General features: G+C 39.7%; 1 protein-coding gene across 10 annotated transcripts in view; it reads right to left on the reverse strand.

Moving 5' to 3' along the window:
* The window catches only part of HECW1 (HECT, C2 and WW domain containing E3 ubiquitin protein ligase 1), a 236242-nt gene that overhangs the window by 158484 nt on the left and 53427 nt on the right, over positions 1-24331 (reverse strand). For 2 of the 10 annotated variants that reach the window (XM_085570268.1, XM_021531969.4), the window contains exon 2: positions 9737-9794. The exons of the other annotated variants lie outside the window; for them this stretch is intronic. In XM_085570268.1, the coding sequence (XP_085426394.1) occupies positions 9737-9763 (27 nt within the window). In that variant the 5' untranslated portion in view covers positions 9764-9794. The remainder of the gene's footprint in view (positions 1-9736; positions 9795-24331) is intronic. 10 annotated transcript variants of the gene reach the window in all.

The raw sequence follows: 24331 nt of genomic DNA on the forward strand, positions 1-24331 counted from the left end.
TCCTCACTTGGCAATACCACTGTCCCAACACTTGCAGATAGGAAGGGACAAGACACACAGCATCACTTGCTGTACCAGCTATAAGACAAGCACTGGATTAACTCGTGGGGACAATAAACATACAAAACCCAGCAGGGCTAGAAGAAGGATCTTTCCACTCATGGTTCTTTGGCTAACCCCCACTCCACAGCAAAGAGAACTTTAAAAATGTCCTGTTTCATTCAGTGCTGCTAGACTGTCATGCTTCTTACCTCTATCTGTATTTCTTTAAGAGTGTAAGTGTTTTGAAGTGTCAGTCTCTTAGCCTCCTCAGGCAGTGAGGCAGGTAGGTACTATTAGCAGTCTGTTGAGTATTAATGCCTGTATCAACCATTCCTTTGATCTACAAACAACAACAAACCATTGCAATAAACCAGTCTTTCAACCAGATACCAACTGCAGAGTGTGCCCCCAATTCCATCATCTCCCCTTCAATGAGGCCTGAAATATTCCCTGACATTTTAAAATTAATTGGCTACAGAGATCCTGTTATTACCATATTACCTCCAGAAAACTACAGAAATGTCATCCAGTTGAATGTGCTTGATCCTGCTTACAATAAAGTTAAAGGCAAAACTTCTCTTGATTTCAATGGGGAACAAAGTGACTTTGTAAAGCAAAGGAAAACCATATAGCTGTCAACAGCTGCAGCTAACAAGGACTAACCCAGACCTGTAAAATAAAGAGTTCATATTTTAACTAAAACTCTTTAAATGTTTTTATCCATGGACAACCAATTCTGTTGGAAAATACATCACAAAACATGTAGCGCAGCAAGTTGCATTTTGAAATACAGATCACAGCAACTACTCTTAGAATGAGATCTCAAAACCTAAAAACAAACATGTGATTTGATAGGAATAATTTAAGCTATAATTAGTTTTAGACCATGATATCAGACTGGTTTTTTTTCTATGCAATTATTAGAATAGACATTTTTCATTTTTTCTAAAGAAAACTGGAACATGAGACACTGAAGCCTAGTCATCATTACTGCACATTTCCTGTCACATTTTCTGTCAGTCGATGTCAGTGAAAATGACAGAATTAACAGTTCTTGCAAGTACTAAGAGTTTGAATTCCACATTTAAGTATGCTTATTCTTAATAGATTGCTTCCTCATGTATGCACACTTTTGTGGAGACTGTGAGAACAAAATAGCCAGTCTGTTGTTTTTAAAGAAACATCTATTATGACCAACACTTTGAGGATCAAGATTTCCTAATTTGCACTGAATAACAGTAAAGAAAAACCGACTTATGCTAAATAATGGCACAGATCCAATATTTTATTCTTGAAAATAATTCTGATATAATTAAAAACTTAATACTAGTGATTTTGAACCTACAAGACAGTTTAAAGTGTGAGATGTTTCTGTTTCTGGACAGGAAAAACTAAGACAAGTATTTTCAAACCAGACTGCTACTTAGTGCTTCATCATTATTAAAAGTTATGTTTTGATTGTATAAATCATAATAAGCTGCTAATATAAATGTATTCATAAGAAAGCAAAAAAAAAATGGGCAAAGTATGACTAGAGAAAAGTAGTGGTATTACAATCTCCAATTGAGGAACAAGATTCAGATTTTACAAAAAAGAACATGTGGTGGCTTTATCTAGGGCCCAAAAAACTCATACATGAGAGAAGCTGTATTCAGGGCCTCTGTTTTCATCTAGATCACCGTAAGACAACTCTAAGCCACGTGTCTGTGGCTTCCTGGGCAAATGCTAGGCAATGCTAGATGAAATGCAGTCTGGTAGTTTCCCCTGGAAAACAATTACAGGTATAAAGCAGATTTTCAAAGCAGAAACCACCCATAACAACTGGAGCAATCTAGTTCAAACAGATGAAGAAGAGCAAACTGGTCCAGGTTCCACCAACCACATAGAAACATAGAAAAGAAAGAAGCCCTGTGACTATAATCTCCAAAAAATCCTGGAGTTGCACATAGAAAGGGACAAGCCTTGTGGTGACTATGATTTCTGAACTCCACCCGTACTGAGTTGGCTGCCAGTACACCTCCAACACAATAATTAAATGTTACTATGGAGTATCACACAATCATATATAGAAAGCTCTACATCTGCTTACATTATTGCACAGGGTTTTAATTTATTTCTTTCCTCTTTTACCCCAGTTCAAAAGTGTTTCTAGTCCCATGTTCAAAAGGTCTTGAGAGACTTTTCAAAGAAGAACATCTGGAAAGGTGATGGGAAATATTCTATTTCACTCATTAACAGACAGAAGCATGAGAATGGTTCTGAATGAAGGTTCAAACAATAGTTCGACTTCATTTTAATGAGGACTATGAGTTAGATTTAACACTTTTTTGCTGCCATTGACTCCTCACAGAAGAAAAGTAATTACAGTTTTTAATACTGCACTTAAAATAAGGCCCAAAGGACAAATTTTTTAACCTGTTTTTCTGGTAACAAATCCCCTGTCAAGAAAGTGTCCTAAATTCATCAAGGATTAGGTTTTAGGGCATTGCAATGAAAGTCTCCAGTTTCATTAATTAGTATTTATAGAAGCCTGCACAAGTAAGCCAGTTGGAAAACTGTTCAGTTCTGTAGGCCTTAAACCTGAGTTTGGGAAGAAAGACTGAGATGCAAACATTGCCCTGCAACAAGGCTGTGGCCACACAAGCAGCCACAGCCTGCTCAGGTATCTCGGGAATCAGTTCTGTTCTCCTACAGACAACAAGAACTTCCTGCTGTCCAATTTGGTGCACAAATCAATGAAATACGTTTTGGTCTGTAGACACTACTTTAAACTGATGATATTACTTGCTAGATAAAATGCCATTCAATTTAACCCTAGGCAGTAAAACTGGAATGTCAGAGATGCTAAAACTTGACCAGTGAACAGGCATTTCCATTAGGGGTTCCACAGCAGTGTAGGAGTTCATTTGTGTGTGTACATTGGGTTTGTGTGACCAAGTGTTGGTAGCAGGGAACTACAGGGGCAACTTCTGTGAGCAGCTGCCAGAGGCTTCCCCAATGTCCCATGGAGACAGTGCCAGCTGGCTCGAAGAAGGGTCCACCTCTGTGTTGCAGCAAGGTAGAAAAATTATAAAGAAAGGACTCATAAGATCAGGTCTGCTCTCCTCATATCAGTGACTAGCCTGTCATTTCTTCTAAAGGAAGCTAGCACTTTGCAAGTTCCCATGTGAAAGCAATCCTGGTGCAAGCAGTTCATTGACATTAACAATCTATTCCTGGGTGAAAATCATTTCAGCACAAGATGAGACAACAAAAAGGGTGAAAAAAAGTATGTCAAACAATTATGCAAACCTCAAGATCACTGAAGGAGGGCAAGTAAGTGCTTCAAGCATAGAGCAGAGATTCCCCTGAAGCCTGGGATGAAGACTATGGTGAGGCAGCTGTGTCCTGGAAACACTTGGTGGCCCACAGTGAAGAAGACATCCACCTGCCGCCCAAGGAGGACCCCAGGCCAAAGCAGATGGATGCCTGAAGAAGGCTATGCCCAATGAAAGGGCCACACTGGAGCAGGCTCCTGGTAGGAACTAAAGATCCATGGAGAGAATAACCCACTACTGTAGCAGGTTTGCTGACAGGACCTGTGACATGGCAGGAAACCCACACTGGAGCAGTTTGTGAACTGCAGACTGTGGGAAGAATTCACATTGGAGAAGTCTGGAGAACTGTCTCCTGTGGGAGGGACCCCACAGGAGACTCCTTGAGGTAAGGAGTCCTCTCCCTGGAAGTAGAGAGTGGCAGAAAAAACATGGGAAGAACCGGCCACAACACCAGGGGGAAGAGATGTTTTTAAGATCTGGTTTTATTTCTCATTACCCTACTCTGATTTGATTGCTAATAATTTAATTTCTATGAGTTAAGTCTGATTTTCCCTTGACAGTAATGGATGAGGAAACTCTCCCTGTTCTTGTAACAACACACAAGCCTTTTGTTATATTTTCTCTCCCCTTGTCCAGCTGAGGAGGCGAATGATGAGAGCAACTCTGCTGGGCACCTGCTATCCAGTCAGGGTCAGCCCACCACAGTATATGACCTGCAAACAGACAAAGACACTAATTTAACAGATTTATCACTTGTAACACATTAGCTTAATAGCCACATAGTAATGTTTCTGGTACTTTTTCTCTCAGTATTAGTGATAAACTGATTGCTGTAACCTTTAACCAGAAGCTAAATGTTTGCATTGAAGACATTCAGGTTTGATTCCAAAAGTATTCCTGGAAATAAAAACAAACAGCTCTGTTAGAAGTGGAATTAATACAGCTGTTTTCCAGCAGAGCGCTATCCTTCATCACCAAACCTTTGCTGAAGTCCCAGCTTTTTCCTGTCCATTTCAATGCAGAAAACCCACCTAAGGCAAAGGTAATGATACTTTGCCATCTGCTTAAGCAGGTGACAAATGATTCTACCTGTCTTTCCTCCAATCCCAACCTTGCATCTCTCTCCTCTTCCCAGCCCCCAAGGCCTGTAGAAACCTAATTATCTCAAAGACTCCTTTCTGCTTCACTTGAAATTAGCCAATGGCTTCAGAAGCAATTAGGTAAGAGACTGACAGAAAGCAGGGCAACCAGAAGTCTGATCATCCCAGGAAGGTAAGCTATTAAAAAAAAATTATACATAGCCTCCATCAACTGAATTGATTACTCACACAAGGGAATTTCCTCCTGTGTAGAAGTCTGCAGAAATAGGTGTTATGGTATTTCAAAGACCATTAGAAACACACAGCATAAATCTAATCAAAGTCACTTTAATGGGAACAGAACCTGATCAAATATGCAACACAAGACTACTCCCTCTCCAGCTCCCTTCTTCCTAATTAGTATTTTGTCATACAGAGTTCAGTGTGTTCTCATCCTCATGGAAAATTTTAGTTACAAATTAAACAAAACATGCTTATATTTTCTGCATGGATTTTGTGACAGATTTCTCGTTTACTAGTAAAACTAGTGTGAATTTTTTCTCCTACATTGAATGAGGCATCAAGTGCATAATTTTTCTTCAAGAACCAAAGAAATTAACAGAAGTGAAAACTCAGTGTCATGAAAAATGGACTAATTTAAAATGCAAAGTACAAAAAAAAAACCTCATTTACATTTTTGCTTTTTTAAATTCCCAATTCAATTTAAAGTATATATTCACATAAAGAGTCAGAGATAATGTATTTGACAGAGCTTTCTTGGTGAATTGTAGAATATTTTTTTCACTAGGCAACTAGTTCTGTAAATGGTTTAATATTAATAAACATTCACTGACTTTATTTTGACTTTTAACATATAGAAGTTCAAAAATTTTTCAGCCATTTCTCTGCTTTAAGAGATGGAACCACATTTAGAGAACATATTTGAATTTCCCAGTAAAATCAAAATCTTTGTGCATGTCAAAACCAAAGAATGGCCACACATCATGCAAGAGCAAAGTTGCAAAACACTATGAAAATAATGTAGGTACCCAGTATGGAAAACCTGGAAATTATAAGCATGTTTACATTTTACCAAAATAAATTATAATGCTTTTTATTTCAGATTTTTTTTTAAGTTTATGAATTTTTAGCTGACAACAGCCAGTAAAGCAAACAGAAATTTTAAAGTGGCATCAAAACTCCGAAGGCATGCATTGTTTCCAATGTCATCAATTTTATCAAGTATGGCTAATGGCTTGTGCAGAAGGTATGGATCAGTGCAAAAGCGAATTCAGCCAAGGCCTCATCTTGCATGTCTTGGATTGATGGAAGATGAGGCCTAGGTTGTTTCAAGGTCTGTTAAATTCAACAGGCCTTGAAACAACTTCAGTCCCATATTCCTGTCCCCCTAAATACTTGAAGTTAGATGGAAAGCACCATCTTCACAACCTTTCACTTAGGTGATATAGTGGGCACAATTGCAATTGTAATCAAATTTCCTATTAAGTGCTCCCTTCCTAATAACCTGGATGATAATATTGGTTAGTTGTGCTGTTTTCTAAAGCATGTCTCAATTTCTGGTGGTGCCCTTAAGCACCCTTGTGTTTTTCCAAATGTATAGTTATTCCCTTACATGTCTGGCAGATACTAAGAAAGTACAGAGAATTGTTCTTTCAATTAAACTCGTGCTGGAAATAGAGACCAATGTAAACAGGAGGAGGGAATCGTGCCAAAAATTAATCTGTTTCTTAATTTCTCCATTAAGATGTAACTGCAATCCCAGCCAATATTTCTGTACTCTAATTAAAAAGACATGAGGAGAGCGAGGGTTCTGGTTCACAGCTCCACCTCTCCTCCAACCACTCTCCCATATCTTGCAGCCATTGCTGGGACCACTAGCACATATTTGAAAGTCTACAGGAAGAGCCAGGGTTTCCTTCATGCTTTCATGGCTAGCCACCATTCCTTTTGCACCCAATGATTTTGGTGGATCTGTTGGCTCTTCTGCCTATCAGACAAACATATAAGAAAAGTTGCAGAGTTCAAAGCACATTCTTTAGATATTTTGGTTATCACTAGCATTAAGAAAGGCAGTGCAAATATAAGGCACAGATGAAAGCAAAGGGATTGTAAAATGCTTTATTTTGGATATGGGGAAATGCTTTTGTCTGAGAAATAGCTTTCAGCATAGGTTCTACCAATATGTGCTGTTTTATAAAAAGTAATTTCTATAGCTTATTTGTTGTTGTTTTTTATTTTTGCTTGAGAATTATACTGCAAAAGGATATCTGAAAATTTTTGTCTGTTTAGTCCTAAATAAACCCCAGGTAACAACTGTACAATAACAACATTTGGCATAGGAAAATCAGAGGATCTTTTTCCCATAAACAACTATTTTTATTGAAAGTATGAATTCCATATGTGATAAACTCTAAGTAAAGAATAAAATATTGCTGTATGTCTTAATGTAAATACACAGCATTTCACAAAAAGCACATGAGCTACAGTGGTCCCTGATAGACCAAACATAAGGTAAAACTCATATTGGAGATTATTTTTTTAAGTGGTATATTCATAACAGCCCTCTTCCCTAATGAAGGACTAACTCCAAAGCAAAAGGTTAATATGCTGCTCTGTGTCTCATCTAGAGAAGACTTTTTCAAAAGCAGAAATTACTTGGAGAGGAGCCACCATGTACTACAGCACTAACATATTTTGTAAATAGAACCTTATTTTGATTGTGTTATAACATTTTTGGCTGTGTTTCTGTATTTTCCTTCCCATTTTGATAGCCTGCATTGAGATTTGAGCACTTGATTTAGGGTAACATTTTTATATTGGTTGTACATCTAAGGGAGAGAAAATGGTGCTCTGAAATACCAACAGGAGCATGACTTCACTCTGTTGACTATTTAGGGCATATGTAGGGAAATGAATTTAAAGAAATGCAATTAGATACTTAAACACTTCTAAATAGTGCTCAGGTCCCCTCAAGGATTTGGAAGGGTCTTACACTTCTTGTACCCATCAAGTCTTCAAACTGCTTAGAAATACTGACACTTATTTCCAATGCCTACATTGCAACTCAAAAGCCTATCTGGAAGGACCAGTTGCAGGTACCTACTGCTGATTACCATACACTAAATTGTGCATCTGGTTTGATTTCCCTGAAGTAAACCATGCTGAGATTAAAACTGAAACTATTTTTTTTTTCCTAATAATGGCAATAAAGGAGAAAAAAGTGTCCAGTTGGAAATTTTGTTATAAACTTAGTTCAACATGCTTTCAATGCACAATGAGGAGAGGGAAGGTGGGGCAAAGAACTGTGAAAAGACTTTCCAATTAGGAAAAGCTTTTTTCCCTCCACACATAGAGGAGAGTGGTAGAAACTGAACCAAAGCTGCAGTTAAGGAATTTTGTCAATAAAAGATAGGTGACATATCTAATAGACAGCACTTTGTCACAGGTGATCGACATCACTTTGGTACATCTGAATACAGCTGTCCATACAGACTGAGGACCAAGACTCCTTTATCTTAACCACAAGACCACCCTGAGGAAACAAAGCATCTCAGTCAGTTGAATATGCTTCAGCAAGTAAGTAATTCATTTTCTTCCTGCTGCTACATCAGCTACCTATTCCTGGCAGGATTCTTGGTGGAACATACTTAACACAACCTCCAGGATGCCCTGTGGTGTTGTATGTAAGGGTCCAGATTTATTAAAGACACTTAGCTAGCTGTGAGAGATCCATTCATTTAAAACTTGGGAAAATCATCACCACAGATGAATTTGAAAATTCTGCAAATACACTCCTTCTGGTTTTGCTTACAAGTTAAACAGGTATTATGCACTCTGCTTTACTAAAACAAACCCTATTCTCAATCTTTTTCGTACCCCTTCTGCTATTAAACATGCCCTTCCTTTTAAGCCTTTTCACTTGAGCAAAAGTGCAATCCTACCATAATCTGCATCATCTTTGTGGGGGTGGGGGCAAGGGAGATTTCATTTAGTTGTTGGTTTTTTTTTTTTTTTTCAGAGTAATAAAAGAAGCTGCCAAATATATCTGATGATGTACTTACCTGATGCAATAGCTGCAAAATTCAAATGATTGTCATATGAAATGTCAGCCTGTGTACAGTTTTCATAAACTAGGACATTCAAGGATTATTCTTCACCAGAGTCTTTCTGTGATTCCTCATCACATTTTGTGTCTATATGTATGTAGCATACCACTAATCTTGCAGCTAGACAGAGGTGAAAGGAGTGCTGTTGGACACATCCACAAAGATTTTCAGTTGTCACCACCAAGACTTCATATATTTCCTCAGCAATTACAGCACTGCTTAATTTGCACAGAGGCTGAAATGCCTACCCAGCAGAACTGCTTGCGCCTGAGGCTCTCACTGGCTACTGTGAAGTGCAGAACTTTAAACATAAAGGATAGGTTCTCATGAAACTGGAAGAACATCGTGCCCTATGACATACATTGCTGTTCACTGAACTCTTCCTCTTCACAGAATTCAAGTTATTTGGATGATTAATATGAAAGAAAAACATAGAAGCAAACACTCAAAAGCCCCAACTATATCAACATTTCAGTGACAAAAATAACACTAGATAAACTTCAACGCACATTCTGGCTCTCTTTGATAATAATTGAGAAGACCAAGCTGTGCAGAAAGATGCAAACAGCAGCAGTGTGTTACACATGCACATTATCTCACAGGTTCCTCTAGTCAGTGATTAGTGCCACAGACATACACCCCTGCATCTCACACATTAGTGTCTACCGTGATGGCTGATTTGTGTGTCGTCATGACTCAGAATTAATTCACAGTTAGAAGCTGCAGGTGTCAGAAAATGCCTTGTGAAGGTGAGTGGTTGATGCATTCTGTGCTTTGCCTAGGCATGGATACGTGCAACTGCAGTGTTACAATTGCCTGCTGCTCCCAGGACCTCCTTGCTAGGATTGTATAATCACCACATCTTCATTCCGTAAGAATTCTTGGGCTGGCCACACCAAACAAACCCAACACTGACATCAGATGGATGCTTAGCAGGTTACAAAAGAAGAAAAAAACCCCTTAAACAATGAAAGATAACTTCAAATGAAGCTTGATTTGGCATATTCTTGAAAAGGTGCTCAAATTACCTGAACCACTTTGTTTGATCTTAAACATGGACCGGGGGCAGCTGCAACGAGCTCCGAGCTTTGGCACATTCCATTATATGAATGGTAGTGAATTTATAATGGAATGGTATGGATGGTTTTTATAATCAGAAAAACACACTGACCTTAACACTACACAGGTGGAGCAGCATAATGACCCGCCAATTGTAAGCGCATCAATTCCTGGGGAAAAGTTCAATGAGGTTAACTCAGCATGTATCCCACAACCAACATAAGCGACATTCAAAAATATTGTTTTTTCCACCAAAGCCTTTGACAACATTTTATTAATTGATTTGTCCCACTGTTCATTATCAAGTGTACCTTACCCATGTTAACAGCGCACTACATTATGTTCCAGTAGAGCTGGACGTTGTCATGCACTTCAATGCTGAAATACACGTTTTAAAAACTAAGAACCATTTAAAAATAAACTTAAAATAAACTTTTCAGACTGTGTAAGATTAAGCATAATAGCCATTTAAGTTAGGAAGAAACGGAAAGAAAATAAAAGACTTGTACAGTGGAGTTTCATTGCAAAATCCTCACATTGAATGAGCTTAGATGGGCACCAGCTAACCAGTATTTCCTCTTCCTATCAATTTATTGACAAACATGGATTTGCAGGGACCAGCCACAAAGGAAGTAAATCTCAGTGTACCATACTGGAACTGACCAGATATTCAGTTTGAGTAGTCCAATATATAGTTTGAATAGTCCAAGACAAGACTGCAAAACACTGTGAGCAAGATTCTGCTTCTTTATTCAGGCCTCAAATGGTTTTGAAACATCCACATGTTACAAAAACTATGCAGAGAGAAGGAAACAAAGAGAGAAACTTAAGTCTGAATCAGGAAGAGCCAATCAGCAAGGACAGAAGGCTCTTCAAACATGAAGTAATAAAACTTTAAAATACAATTAAAAAAAACCAAAAGAAATCTACAATTCAGCAACATTTACAATGCCTATACTTCAGCTCATTCCCCCTCCTTCTCTTCTGTGATCTGGGCATGCTGATGCTTTATAGGTTCCCTACAGCACTAGCAGGGAAAGCCCCTCAGCCACCAGAGAGTTTGATATCCCTATCTCCTCACATCACACACCTCTGGAGACTGTTGGCCCACACTACTATTCATCCCCACCATCAGTTTCTGCTGTGCATTCATCAACAGCTGAGAAACCTTAAAACAACAAGTGATCAACACCACTGTTAAAATTGTCAATTCACCAAGAGCACAAAAAATGAAGAAGAAAAAGCTTTGTATTTAGGAAGATTCTCAACTGTTCAGAAATGTTAATCTGAATAAAAAAATTATAAAACAAAACAATGCCATTTGATTATACTCCCTTGTTATTAAAAGATTTTCAAAACATGTAATAGCCATAAAATTAGACAAAATAAAAGTAAACATTGCTTTGTCATCTCCCTCTGTCTTTCACAAACCACTAAATCTCACAGACATAATCCATTTTAGTCCCAAATTTACCAACTGCCTGTAGTCTGGTGGCTCTTTGCTTTTATTAAAGAAGCGTATTTACACTGGAGATAAAACAGGGTGATCCCAAAGTTGGGCAAGGAGCCACATCATCTTTAAAGGCAATCTCAGAGAAGTTAATCCACACTTTTTTCAGCCGTCTGTTAGAAGCATACACAGCAAAACTCTTCCAAATAGCTAAACTGTAAATCCTCTTCTCACAACCAGTCACCATGAGTTTTCTACAGCCACACAGAAGCTGGTTTCAGACTTGGTAGCTTCACACATAACAAAAAGTAATAAACTACATTATGTCACATACAGCAGAAACATTCTATTCTCTACTTTCTGTGACTTGGGATAAAAGCACAGACACAAGTCTCTTCCTAAGCCAGTTCTAACTCAGCTTTCATAGAAAGTTTTATTCTCAAAGGCAATGTGAAACCCCACAGCTTCACTCGTGCCTCCAGAGCCATCCACAATACACTAGCAGGTTATACAGAGCAGGGATGCTGTAAGACCACTCCAGAAGGAGGAAGAGCTTCCAGACTTGCACCCCATCTGCCTCCTGCTGTGCCAGACAACAGAATTCCAAGGTATTGCAATACATTTTCTCACTCCTCCATCCTCAAAGCATCTCAGCATGACAAACCTCAATTCAAGTCACTCAGTTTGTGAATGACAAGCAAAAATAAACCAGTGTGCGTACCTACCTAAACTGCCTGGCTCACATATCACACAAAATCTATACTGAGTCACAGAAAGCATTTTTTGCACAGCAGCTGAATGTGTTGTGATCCTTTCACACATTTAATCCAGAAAGAATGCCATTGCTCAGGGCTTATGCCAAACCTGACAGAAAGCCCTGCTGACAGCACCCCAGCCAGCCAGGAACACCCCATGGGCAGCAAAGCTCGTGCCATGCGGTGGTCAGGGCTCTGTCTCCTGTGCTCTATTCATCCCCTGTTCCAGGACAAGTGGCAGGAATGCCTCTATGCATTAAGACTTTAACAGTAATAGATAGGAGAAGTGCTATCTTACATATGGATAGATTTACTCAGGGGTACGTTTATATTAAATGACATGCTTCAGAATCGTGATTATAATTGAAGTGCACTTCAGGTAAATTGGAGAGCCTATGATCAGAAAGACTGTCATTGCTCAGATGAACAGTGTTTTCTGAATTTGTTTGCTGGCTGTCTCTGGTCACCTATGAACTCCTGTCTTTACATTCAGATTGCATGTTTCCTGGCACTTTAGTTTGGGTTTCACATGACTCTCATACAGTATTTGTACAACTCAGTCCGTGACTGGGTCTGCCAGTTGCTATTGCAATCAAAGTCTAAACAGCACTTATTTCATTAAATGCATACGCAAACATATCATCTCAAGGGCCAGGAAAATCAGCAGTATTATGTTTAGAGCCTGTGTGATAAAGAGGTAAGAGAAACAGACTAAGGAATACAGGAGAATAGAGGAGTTGTGCTGCTTGTTTTGAGAATACTACAGCCTGTGTATACATTCATTTTCTGTCTGGGAACAAGAGTTTGTCATCAAAAGCAGCCTCAGCTTAGAGGCTGAATAGTTTCTTCTTAGATCTCCATATGAAGTTATCGTGATTCAGAAGAAAAATAGAGAGAAGTGTCCACTCAGCAGTGGAGTCTTCTTAAGCTATTTCTCCTTTTGGAAACAAAGCGAATTGAAGTTGATCCAATTGATGTTTACCACCTCCCTGATTTAGGTTTTTATCTCTCTCACCTTATCTTACACCTTTTCTTTCCTCACTTGTCATTTAACATTAAGGTTTCTTGTTTGCTATTCAGCCCTGATATATGCAGCTATCAAGCCTCCTTCCCTTCCGTTTTCTTATCCATCTCCTTAGCTTCTGCTATTATTCCATCTTTTCCTTCTCCCCCTCCACTTTTCATTTCCTTCAGGTTTGTCCCCCTCCCTACAGAAGCCACTGTTGGTCTCTGCAGCTGGTGCTTGATCCTTCTATCCTGCCCTTTAAATAATCTCTGTGTACCTTTGTTTTTTTTTTTCTCTTTATCACACAAGTATATGAATATAATCTTTATGCATGCCATGTCCTGCCTGAAGCAATCTTAAGACTCATATCCTGCTGGTAGCTGCCATCTTGCTTCAAATCCCTTTCTCAAAAATACTTCTTGCAAAGAAAACTCCAGTCACAGTAAAGCTGGAATGCAAACAACTAAAATCAGCATCTCTTTTCAATCTCTACATATGCATGCATCTGCTTGTACATGTCTACACTTCTCGTGTGTCCTGGCCTCTGGCTGCAGCCCATGCTGCTGCTCTACTGCTTCCTCTTAAGGGGATAGTTTGGGATAGTTTGTATAGCAATTAGTCCAATAGGTCTCCAGACATGATGAACAGTACAGGCTAGTAAAAGCAAGAAAATCTATTCAATCTTGAAAAATTATTTAATTCAGTGCTCAACAGTTTGTTTCCAGAGACAGCAAATATTTGTTCTCAGCGTATGCCACCACTTGCAACAGGGGCTGATCTGGCATCTGAGAACAGACAACTGCCCAAACTCCTGAGCCACTTCGGACAAGATAGAGCTCCACACACAGCCATGCTAAAAGAACACCAAACATGATTTTCTGTCAATAAGCAGTCCTGTTAGCAATGACAGAAGAGTAGGTATATTTGTATAGCGGATATGCTTTTCTGTCCCTATGTTGTTTCCCTTGTTCCTTTGATCTCCCCTGACACCATCGGCCTCAATTAAGAGCTACCTGCTGCACAGCTTGAGCACTGTCTTTGCATTGAAGTGATTGGAACACCATTGAAGAGATCAAAATTATTTTTTTTCTTAAACTTCCACATATTGATATTTGAAAGGTTTTTTAGTTTTTATAAAGATCAGAGAAAGATAGGTAGCTCCAGTATTTATGTTAGAAGTGTTTGTTCCTTCTATCTCAACAAGTACAAATATGTACAACAATCTCCTGCATTTTTAAGGTTTGGTAATTACACCTGCCAGCTGAAGCTACTAGAGCAGGAAATATATAAAACCCTTAAAATAAATGCATGGTTTTGTGACTGTAAGGTAAACACTAGCAAATTCTCATGTGTAAATTAGCTAAATAACTCACAAACCACCATACAAATTAAACATTTTCTTTCCCCTTCAGAAGGCAGAAAGAATACAATATCATTAGAAAAATAATTAATATGTTAATTGAAGATTTTAATTGCCCAGAGACAAACTTCAGTTGCACTGAAATCTGGCTCAAAATCAGAGTTACATCTGTTGTGGAAAGCACTCTAGCTTTTTCAAGTAAAGACACAAAATCTTTTACATATTAATATAAAATGAAAACTCTGATTGTTTTACACCAAAGGCAAATTAAAAAGTAACACCTTCATGCCATTTTCAGGTGGGATCTTCCATTTGCTAATTTGCAAATCTACCAGATTGTTCTCAATTTCCAGCCCAGTTTTGGAAGTTATCAGATAGTCATGGTCTTGTCTCCAGGCCTCAGCTGGAAGGGAGGGTGAGGACTGTAGAACTATACCATGACATAGAGTCTTCTGCCTCATGGGTGCCATGAAATCCAAAATCTGAGGTGGACAAGGAAACCTAAATTCTTGAACAATGTTTGTTTGCAGTCTAAATTCAAAAGACCTGACCACGAACATCCCTGTTTCCTACACTGGGTGACAGCAAAGCATAAAGGGTGGAGCCTGAGAGAGGTGTCAGGGGGGTTCCACCCACGAGTAACCTGCTGGAGTCCAGCTCCACGCAGTCACAACCAGGTCCAGCCTCTGCCAGCCAGCTGAGCCATGGATGAGGTGTGTGCGTGGGCTCTGAGCACAGGGCTGGTGGTGTCATTCAGCTCCTTTCAGAGCTGGTATCTGCCTCTTAAAAGAGAAAAGATCCATGGCTTTAACTGAGCATTAACTGAGCTTCCATTGGGAAGCTTCCACCTTCCATGGGAGAAGGTGCCCAAGCAGTCCAAGCACTGAGAAAGCTACAAGAGACCAAACCTTGGTGGGTCAGGGTGATAGAGTTCATGTCCCTGCTGTCTGTGGGGATACTCTTTACTCTCCAGGAGAGTGCATAAAGCTTGCTGATGAACATTTAAATGAATTCTGCAGCCATGTAGGGAAGAGGAAGGTTGTTACTGGTAATGCTGACACAGATAAGGATGGCATCGGACACTAAAAGGCAACGCCGCTCTTTAGAGGGCCTACGTGCATGGAGGAGAGATACCAAGAAGGACTGAAGAGTTTCCTTCTTATTGCCCACCTGGAACCACCTGAGACTGCCAGTGTGACTCATGACATCATTCAAATACAAAATAATGTTTTTTTTAATTAATAAATGAAATTGTGTAAAACAACCTTCTAGCACACAGTTGGTATGTAGTTTGCAAAACTGGTGCAATGACTATAGAGTCTATATATAGACTATATCCACTCAATTACAGAATCTCAGCAAGACAGGCCCTTGCACGTATCTGAATGTGACTGGAGAGACCAGCATGCAGAGCAAGGCTAGAGACAAATCTGCTATCACTGCTCCTGTCCAGAGAACTTTAAAAAAGTCCAGAGAACTTTGAGAGAAAGAAATCTGTACATCCTATATAACATGGAATTTTCTGAGCTAAAATTTTAGGTTTGCATTATTCTTGAAAACTAGCTGGTAGTGAATTTCAAGACCAAGTGAGCTCTTCTCTAATAAATAACTTTCAGAATGGATAAAGTGATAAACAAGCTATAAAAATTTTACCCCAGGCTGAAATGTGTTTTGTATTCCATATAAACACAGCCAGTGAGTGTATTTAATAAAAGATTTGAGCAGCATGGTTTCAGTGGAACAAGGGGATACGACAGTAAAAACAGCAATAAGCTATTTTCCTGGTTTGGAAGAATTTTTTATTTGCCTGGCTGTGCTTTGGGCTCAGATCCAAATCTTCTATGTCCAAAAATGACCAACCTTTCCACCACACCAGTGTCACCTGCACTTACTGGTTTCACAAAGTCTGCATTATTTCCATGGTGATATGCTGGCTTTGTCTATCTCAGCCTATGGCTCTGGTTTCACTTTGGCTTTCCTCCAAGCTGCAGCTGCTGAAATCAGCCCCCTTATGCCCCAGGAAAAGAGTTTGTAACCAGACAGATCAAGTCCCTGGTCCTCCTCCCAGCAGGATGTCATATACATTAGCTCTGGCAGAGAAGGAGATGGCTGAGAGGGGTGGTCTCTGCAGGGTTGGGTTCTGTCACAGCCTAAGAGAGGAGTTACAGCACAAGGTTGGTCCCCCAAAGATGTGTGGGGGATGTCCAGCAGCTGTGCCCAGTGCATGGTCACCAAGGGCAAGGACAGCACCCTGGACCTCTAGGGTACAGGAATCACCTTGGGGCCAGCACCCAAAAACCTTCCTATGAAGGATGCTGGGTGGGAGATGATGCTGCATATGGAGCGTCCCATCACCCCCAAGCCAGGTTGCCACCACCCAGTAGTGCAGCACTCACAGTGCCCAGGGGCAGGAGAAGGAGAATATCCTCCTGTGTCCTGCTGCCAGAACTGGCCCAGGGCCAGCCCAAAGACATCCAGGAGGAAATCTCTGAGGAGCTGTTGAAATTACTTGGAGGAAGTTGACAAAAGGAGACCAGGTGATGGGCAAGGTTGGTAGAGGTTCTCTGCTGCAAGGCCAGCCTCAGAATTCATTGGAAGGATGAAAATCTCTTTCAGCTACATAGCTGTGACCAGACCAAGTAAACACCTTGTTGAGCAGTACTGCCGAGGTCCCTATCTGCATTTCCTGTGGAGCCAGGGAGAGCAGCCATAAGAAGTGCAGAGATGTTTCCAGGGCTCTCACGATTTTGAATCACCCACTGGTGCAGGAAGCAGGTGCAGGATTCTTGCCCTCAAAGTAGGTCAGTCCAGGAGCCTGTGATCAGTCTCCGAAGCTCCTGAAATGACTCTAGGTAGCGCAGATTAAGGCTTGGGCATCTCCTGGGAGGTGTGATCAGCCTATGAGAGGAGGAGCCATGTCTTGCACATGTGCTTAGCTGATGGCCTCCACCCAGGTCAGAAAGGAGTTTTCCCCTGGGGTAGATTGGCACAGGTCCCTGGGGATGTTTGCCTTCCCCTGTAGCATTGAGCTTACCCGCTGGTGGGTCTAAGAAGTACAGGAACAAAGTGAGCTTTGGAAGGCAAAAAGCATGTTTGGCATCAATATGTGCCACATTTCAGAAATTCACTAGTTTAACACACCTCCTCTTTCTTTTGTGTGTGGTTGGTTCTGATGATTCTTCACATTCTCTTCAGGAAACAGGAGCTCCTTGGCACTCATTCCTGCTGCTATTTTCTATAGCTTTGCCACTTGCCTTTGCCAGACTGCAAAGGATGTATTTTCAAGCTAAACTGAAGAACACATCAGCCTGCTTCTGGCTACACATGCTTATTGTGGTAATGGTTGTGAGCATTGGCTCTGAAACAAATTCAGAAAACAAGAAAATTCTATTTTCAGTTGTAAACTTTGTGCTATGTGTCCTCTTCAGTTTTTATAACTGAGAAGTCCCTGTCGTGGCAAGCAAATAACAGCCTCTGTGTTACTTAATTTATGGTGAGCAGAGGAAATAGAACAGAGCAGTTATGCCACATTAAACCCAGAGCTCTGCATGGCAAGGTCTGACCCAGGTCTGAGGGCTCCACCCCAGGGCAGCTCTGCAGTGCAGGTCCCAGGCCCACCCAGGAGACAGGGGCAGAGATGGGCACACCCACAGCAGGGCTCAGGCAGGGACAGAGGTCCCAGGCTGGGCTGGGCCATGTCCCCCGGGCCCTTGGCAGGAGGTGGTGGGACTGGAGTTCGCAGGGGAGGCCAGTCCCAGCCACTGAAGCCTGTGAGCACCACCAGGACCCCATCAGGACTGAACTTCAGTGCTCCTGTGCTCTTCTGCAGACACTGGTGTTGGACACTTTGGAGACAGAATATTGGGCCAGATGGACTTTCCCTGTGAGGGTGTGCTGCTGTTCACACAGGGAACAGTAAAACACAAGTGTTTTATTATGTTTTTAAAAGGAAAACAGGTTAAGGCATTTCTGAATAGGATTACAAGAAGTAAAAATAAAAACTACAGGAAAATTGACATCTCCAAAATATTTGAAATCATTGCAAATCCTGCAACAGACTGAGGGCTTGATCTCCAGGCCTCGCTAGGTCAGAGGTTTTGCCATCCTCTGAAAGCCTATCTCAGCTGGATGGAAAGACTTTCAAAAACCACACATCACACTTTTTGCACATTTGTGCAAATTGTCCCATTATCTCGAGGTGATCTACAGGGTGACAGAGCCAATGGCTAGGCTGGGGCACTGTTATAGATATCCAATCCCTTTTGCTAGCTTTCTTTTTACAGGGCTGGGAAGAAATGTCATTAGAGGTTACCTCAGCATGTACTAGCAGGGAAAGTAAGCAATAGGAAGAAGCACAGAAGAAGGGGAGGAATAGTTTATCTGGAAGGGATCTACAATAGTCACAAAAATGAACTGTCTGGCTGTTTCAGGTATTATCAAAAAATTAAGCATTGTATTAAAGGTATTATCCCAAAGCATCAAAAGAGTCACAGGTTGGAAGCATTGACTACCTGTAATCTTCCTGCAAAACCGGACCTTGTTTCCAAAGAACACATGATTTCTATTTCCTCTTGACTTTCAAGCTGAGTTCCCTGTTCAGCCAAATAGTATTAAAAACAAACAGCTGACATTATTATAATAATTATGAACATTATTTGGGAGTTGGACCAGATGATCTTTAAACATCCCTTCCAACCCAAGCAATTTTGTGAATAAATAATGACACATTAAGATGAAGTTTAGAACATAGGTTCTGAACCAACATCCTTCATGAATCAAGGAGACATAAGCATAGAGCAAATTCCATTATTTCTGCCCCTAACAAGGTGACATGTCACACATGCCCCCTAACACCTTGAGAGACTGAAGAAAAAATGAGACAATATTCATTACTGTAGTAAGTTGTGGTCTCAGGACAGAGTCTTGCTGTTTATCAAATTTCCTTCAGTACAGAAAATAGGAGTTTTAAAGAGGGAACAAGATGCCAGGGTATTTTCTTTGCCTAACAAGTGGGAAGGACAGAAAGAAAGAGCCTGTGAAGATTAACTGAAAAGGGGAACTAATGTTCCAGGAATGTTGGCAATGAGGACTGACCAACAGTGTCCTGAATTCTTGGTCTGGAAGGAAAGATGGTAGGAAGGGTATCCACAGGTCATGAATTCCTCTGAAGATGAACAGCTGTTTGATATACTGTGCAGAAGCAGAAACCAACAAAGCAAAAGAGGAGTATAGAGAGAGAAAAATACAGTTGGAGGAACATTCTCTGTAAGCAGAGGATGCTTCCAGCAGTACCATATTTAGAAAGAAAGGGAGACTTGTCCACTCCTACACAGGATATTACAATAACTGAAGCCCTGGTGAAAGAACCACTGGACAACGACAAGCTGGACAGCTCCCAAAAGCTTCTCATCCAGAGCCCCACTCAACTAATTATCTCCAGCATCACTTCCTACCCTCAATGGAGGGATCAAGTTCTGAAAGAGTCAAATGTCTTCTTGCTTTGGCAGGCCTTTTGGGAATTAGTCTTTTCTACAACCTCTTCTTTCATCTCTGGATTTTGTCAGGCTATTTGCCATCATCTTTGGCTGTATATGTAACACTACGTCTACTGACAGCACACAGTGAAAGCTAAAGCAAGTTGCTATTATTGCACCAATAATAATAGGAAAGATCTCAGGGTTCATAGTTTTGTATCACCAACATTGATTATCCGCTTTTTATATGTGGTGAAATTATGTGTATGTCCATTTTTACCTAATAGTTTGGTTAGCGATGACAGTTTCCAGGAGAACTGCTCTATAGATATTTTTGATTATTTGTTTCACTTTTTTTCCTTATTGATAAATTTCATGCATCAGCACAGACATCAGCAGTTTTACCACTGGGCTCAAAAGACTTCTGCAAGTTCTGGGACACCTGCAGGAACAGCAGCTGCCAAACTCCTTCTAGAGTCGTGCCACTGGGACTCAGCACTGGCCTGAGTAGAAAACATTTTGCATTTTGATGAGGTGGAACTGTGTGTACCACCACATCTCCAGATGGAGTAATTTCTCATCGCTCCACTGACTCCAATATACTATAATCAACAACTGGCTGAAGGGACTGGCTTCAAATCTTCAGTTTCTCCCTGACAATCGTGATTTTCCTAGTGATGTGGATACTTGGCAGTACATTGACTTAAGTAAAAAAACAGTTTAACACAGTCCATCAGCCATTTATGAAATGAACTTGGATCTGAACTGCAGTTCTGGAAGATCAGTGGAACACTAACATCTGCAAATGAATTAATGCTTACCAAATGAAGTTTACTACTGAATGGGCTGTAAATGTCAAGCACAAGGAAACCAGAACATCTAAAGAAACAGGCATGAGTGAATAGTCAGCATATGTATCCCTTATCCTGTTTTTATAACCCTATAGTTGCACATGCATTTTCAGGGTCTATTTAGAACCATTATTTGGCTAGGGCAGAAAGAGATGGGGGAACAAACAGCACATATGATAGTTATGCCATAAACTATGATGGCATTTTGAATCCATGCTATTAGACCTACAGAGGGAAAAGGTACAAGACAGAAAACTTTGTTTAGCACTGCCTAAATGCTATTACTCCCCTCTGACTGCATCAAACCACTAAAGCCTTTTTCTGCAAAGCAGCATGCCTTAAGTGTAACAAATTGCTGCTGGACCTCTCCAGAGTTGGCAATCTCTTCAACTTATCTGATGAATTGTGACACAGAGACACCCAACTATCTATTAGCAACACCAGCAAGACCTTCCCCCAATTGCTCAGTGCAGTGATCACAATCTACAAACCACAGCTTACATTTAATTTGCACAAAAGTAGGGAGGGTGGAAGGGAAGCAAGCAGAACACCCAGCAATAACAAGCTTCTATTGTAAATGATAAACACCAGACCCTTTTACTCCTGTTTCTAAACCACCACCAAAAATCTCAGGGCTACACTGCCACAACACTAGCCCTCCTAACAGCTGTTTAGGCAGCAGACAAGATTCAGCATCCTTATTACTTTGATAAAATTATCTTACATTTAATTTTCATCCTTTTTTCACTACACATGCTATAAAACAACAAACTGGCACTATCTATGCCACCTTATTAAACTATTACTTTATTAAATGCTGGACTTCAATAATTTGCTAAATAATGAAGTTATGGGAAAGGAATTTTTGAGAGGTGGGTCTACTATATAAATGGGTTTTGCATCTCTGTGCCAGGCTGTGATACACTAGACTTTTATTACTTTTCCATAAACACCCAGGCAAAGGTTAACACAATAGGATCTAGTAGTCATATTTAGGATTGCAGCACTCATTTGTTTCAAAGCAATATTGAAAGACCAAGTTATTAATGGAAGATAGAAAGAGGAAGAGATTATCTTTTCTCCTTGAAAAAAACAATACCAAATCAGAAACATTACTTTCTGCTAACTTGATGGTGCCAGCTCCCTTGGCATAAAACTTTTTGGGATACACCAGCAGCAAGTATCAAAAGGCTTATTCTTGGGAACCCTAAAAGTAGATAACCAGTGCCTTCTATGAAGTTACAAGCAAGCTAAGTATCTAGACAAGCTGAAATTTTCTACACAGATGAAATGTAAAGCCATGATGATTACTGGGTACTACTAATCACTGATTATCCAGCAGTCCATTTTCACAGTATTTCAAGCTGGCTATAAGGAATATATCTTTATACTTGGTAAAAGTGTTAAATAGGATAATGAATCAGCAAGATAAGAGATGACACTTGGCTTTATAAAAGGCCACTGAAGAAGAGTTATATCTAAAAAAACCAGACTTGAGGACATGTTAGCTCACCTCCACAGAAATCTGCCCACCAGTGAGTCCTTCCTAGACCACCAACTTCCCACCACTTGCTATGTACCATTTTCTAAATTGGAAGAGCAAGATGAAACAGATTTTTAAATATGGGCCACCTAAATGATTTCTATCTCAATAGGGTCAGACCAGCAATGTTCCATCTTTTCTTTGAGTATCTCAGACAGTCTTCAATAGATGACCTGGATGAAAGTTTTCTTGCAATTGATTATGTTCTTCTATTTTTAATAAGACCTAGGAAATAATAGGGTGAAATTCCTGTACTGCTGAGGAGGATTATAACTTGCTATTTAAGTTCCAGATGGTGAAATATTAGCCCTATTATTAATACCTTGTTTCCCTATTAAATCTACCCTATAAAAAGGAGCAATAGATTAAATTATAACAAAAATAAATCAAAGCAACGTCTTACTTGCACAAGTATGACAGCAGTTAATTTAGTTACTAAAATTTTCTCATAAATATAGGTATCAAAGGTAAGAGTAAAAGAATGTTTTTATCTCTGCTTTCATGACTGTTATTTTCCATAAGGGATGAAGTCAAAATAACTTCTGAGTATAATCTCTTCCATAATAGTTATTTACTTGACTACATTTCATAATTTCTGTAACCCTGAGAATTTAAAGGATATTCTTACCTAAAAAAGTTTATCAAATACACAGAGGAACTGACTTATTTCCTCTTCGGTGCAAGATCACTTCTCTGTATAAAAAACCTGCAATGCCACAAAGAAGTCAGTAAGATTTTCTTATAAACGTATTGTTCATATGACCCCTGTGGAGTATAGGTTCTCCGAGAGTTCACCATGGTCCCTGAATTGACTGCAGATTTCAGCTACAGATTTCAGGAGTATACATTTCTGTTTTAGAATAATCTAAATAACCTTGTGCAAAGCAGAGGGGAAAAAAGCATTTTTTCAGACAAGAGAATTTTGAAACCAATAAGAGAGAGAAGGAATTCTTACCAGCTCCTAAATAAGAACATTGTCAGGTGAAACTAATACTCCAAGTGAAAAAGTTGTCCTTAAAAATGGAAAGTTAAGTTTTGAATTCAAACAAAATCTTGTGTACATGTTTTCATTGTCCAGAGATCACTGTACTAAAGAACCTCCCATGTGTAATTAAATTAGCATTTCCTGTCGTTACTTCTCTGTGTATTTTTTTTGTAACTGGCATGTCCACTCACATGCACAACCTCATGTCCCTGTTCTCCACAATTGGTGCTTAGATACTTAGAAGACTTACTTTCCTGTGCAGTACCTTCTCTCAGCTTGCCTCAGGCTATGCCTCAAATCATTCCAGTTGCATGGACGTGATCTCAAAAACACAGGTTTATAGGCCCTTTTAGACATTCTGCTTGTTTATAGTATTGTTCTATTACATTGAAAATGAGATTCCTTCACAACATAGCAAAGAAAAAAATCAATGAAATAATCAATGGTAGGCAGCAAACAAGTCATCATCTGGTGTTTGTCTCATCACACAGATTTGACTGTGTCTACAGTCAAAACTACACACTACTATTAAGATAACTTTATTGGATGCCATAGGCCTACAAAACTTTATGTTTGTTTAAGTGAGATAGTTGTTCATACATTGTCTTCAATTATGAATAAGCCAATCTCCAGTACACTAATTTTTCTATTAGATTTGTAGTTAAGATAAAAGTATCAGTATTTCATCTGATGCCAAGATTTCACACCAGAGAGTTATCTGACCCTAAAGAACATTAAAATGTAAAAATCAATTAAAAAATAAAAATCAGAGTAACAATTCTGATTCCCTTGATTCAAGACAACAAGTTAACTCCCTCTTTCTTAATAGCACTTATTATGCACAATAATTTCCTTGTTATGGTTTATTTTTCTATTCTTTTGGTACCCCTTAGCTGTCCTAAATAAGATGATATGGTACAGTAAGTGTGTTTGTTCCACTTCTGACATTAAAATCTCTGAAAATGTATATGTTGGAACTATCTTCCAGTAATAGAAAAGGAAATTACATCACTTTCTTGTTTAGGCTAGTCTGAACCTAATCAGCAGGTTTGTTAAAACTAAGACTAACTCCCTCTCTAGAGACCACATCACTGTCTGACTGCAAACAATGCGGGCAGACATAGGGTTCTGCTGATACTTCCTGTGGCCTGTGACAGGAGACCACACTTGGTCTGTATGAGTCTGAGTCTGTTCTTACCACTTAGGAGAACACAGTAGATGATCCTCTAAGATCAGTGTGGACCTGTTAAGGGATTGCAGACAGCACTATGCTGGGCTCTTTT

Source organism: Lonchura striata, chromosome 2 (genome assembly GCF_050655825.1).
Source record: "Lonchura striata isolate lonStrDom1 chromosome 2, ASM5065582v1, whole genome shotgun sequence".
Taxonomy (NCBI): Eukaryota; Metazoa; Chordata; class Aves; order Passeriformes; family Estrildidae; genus Lonchura; species Lonchura striata.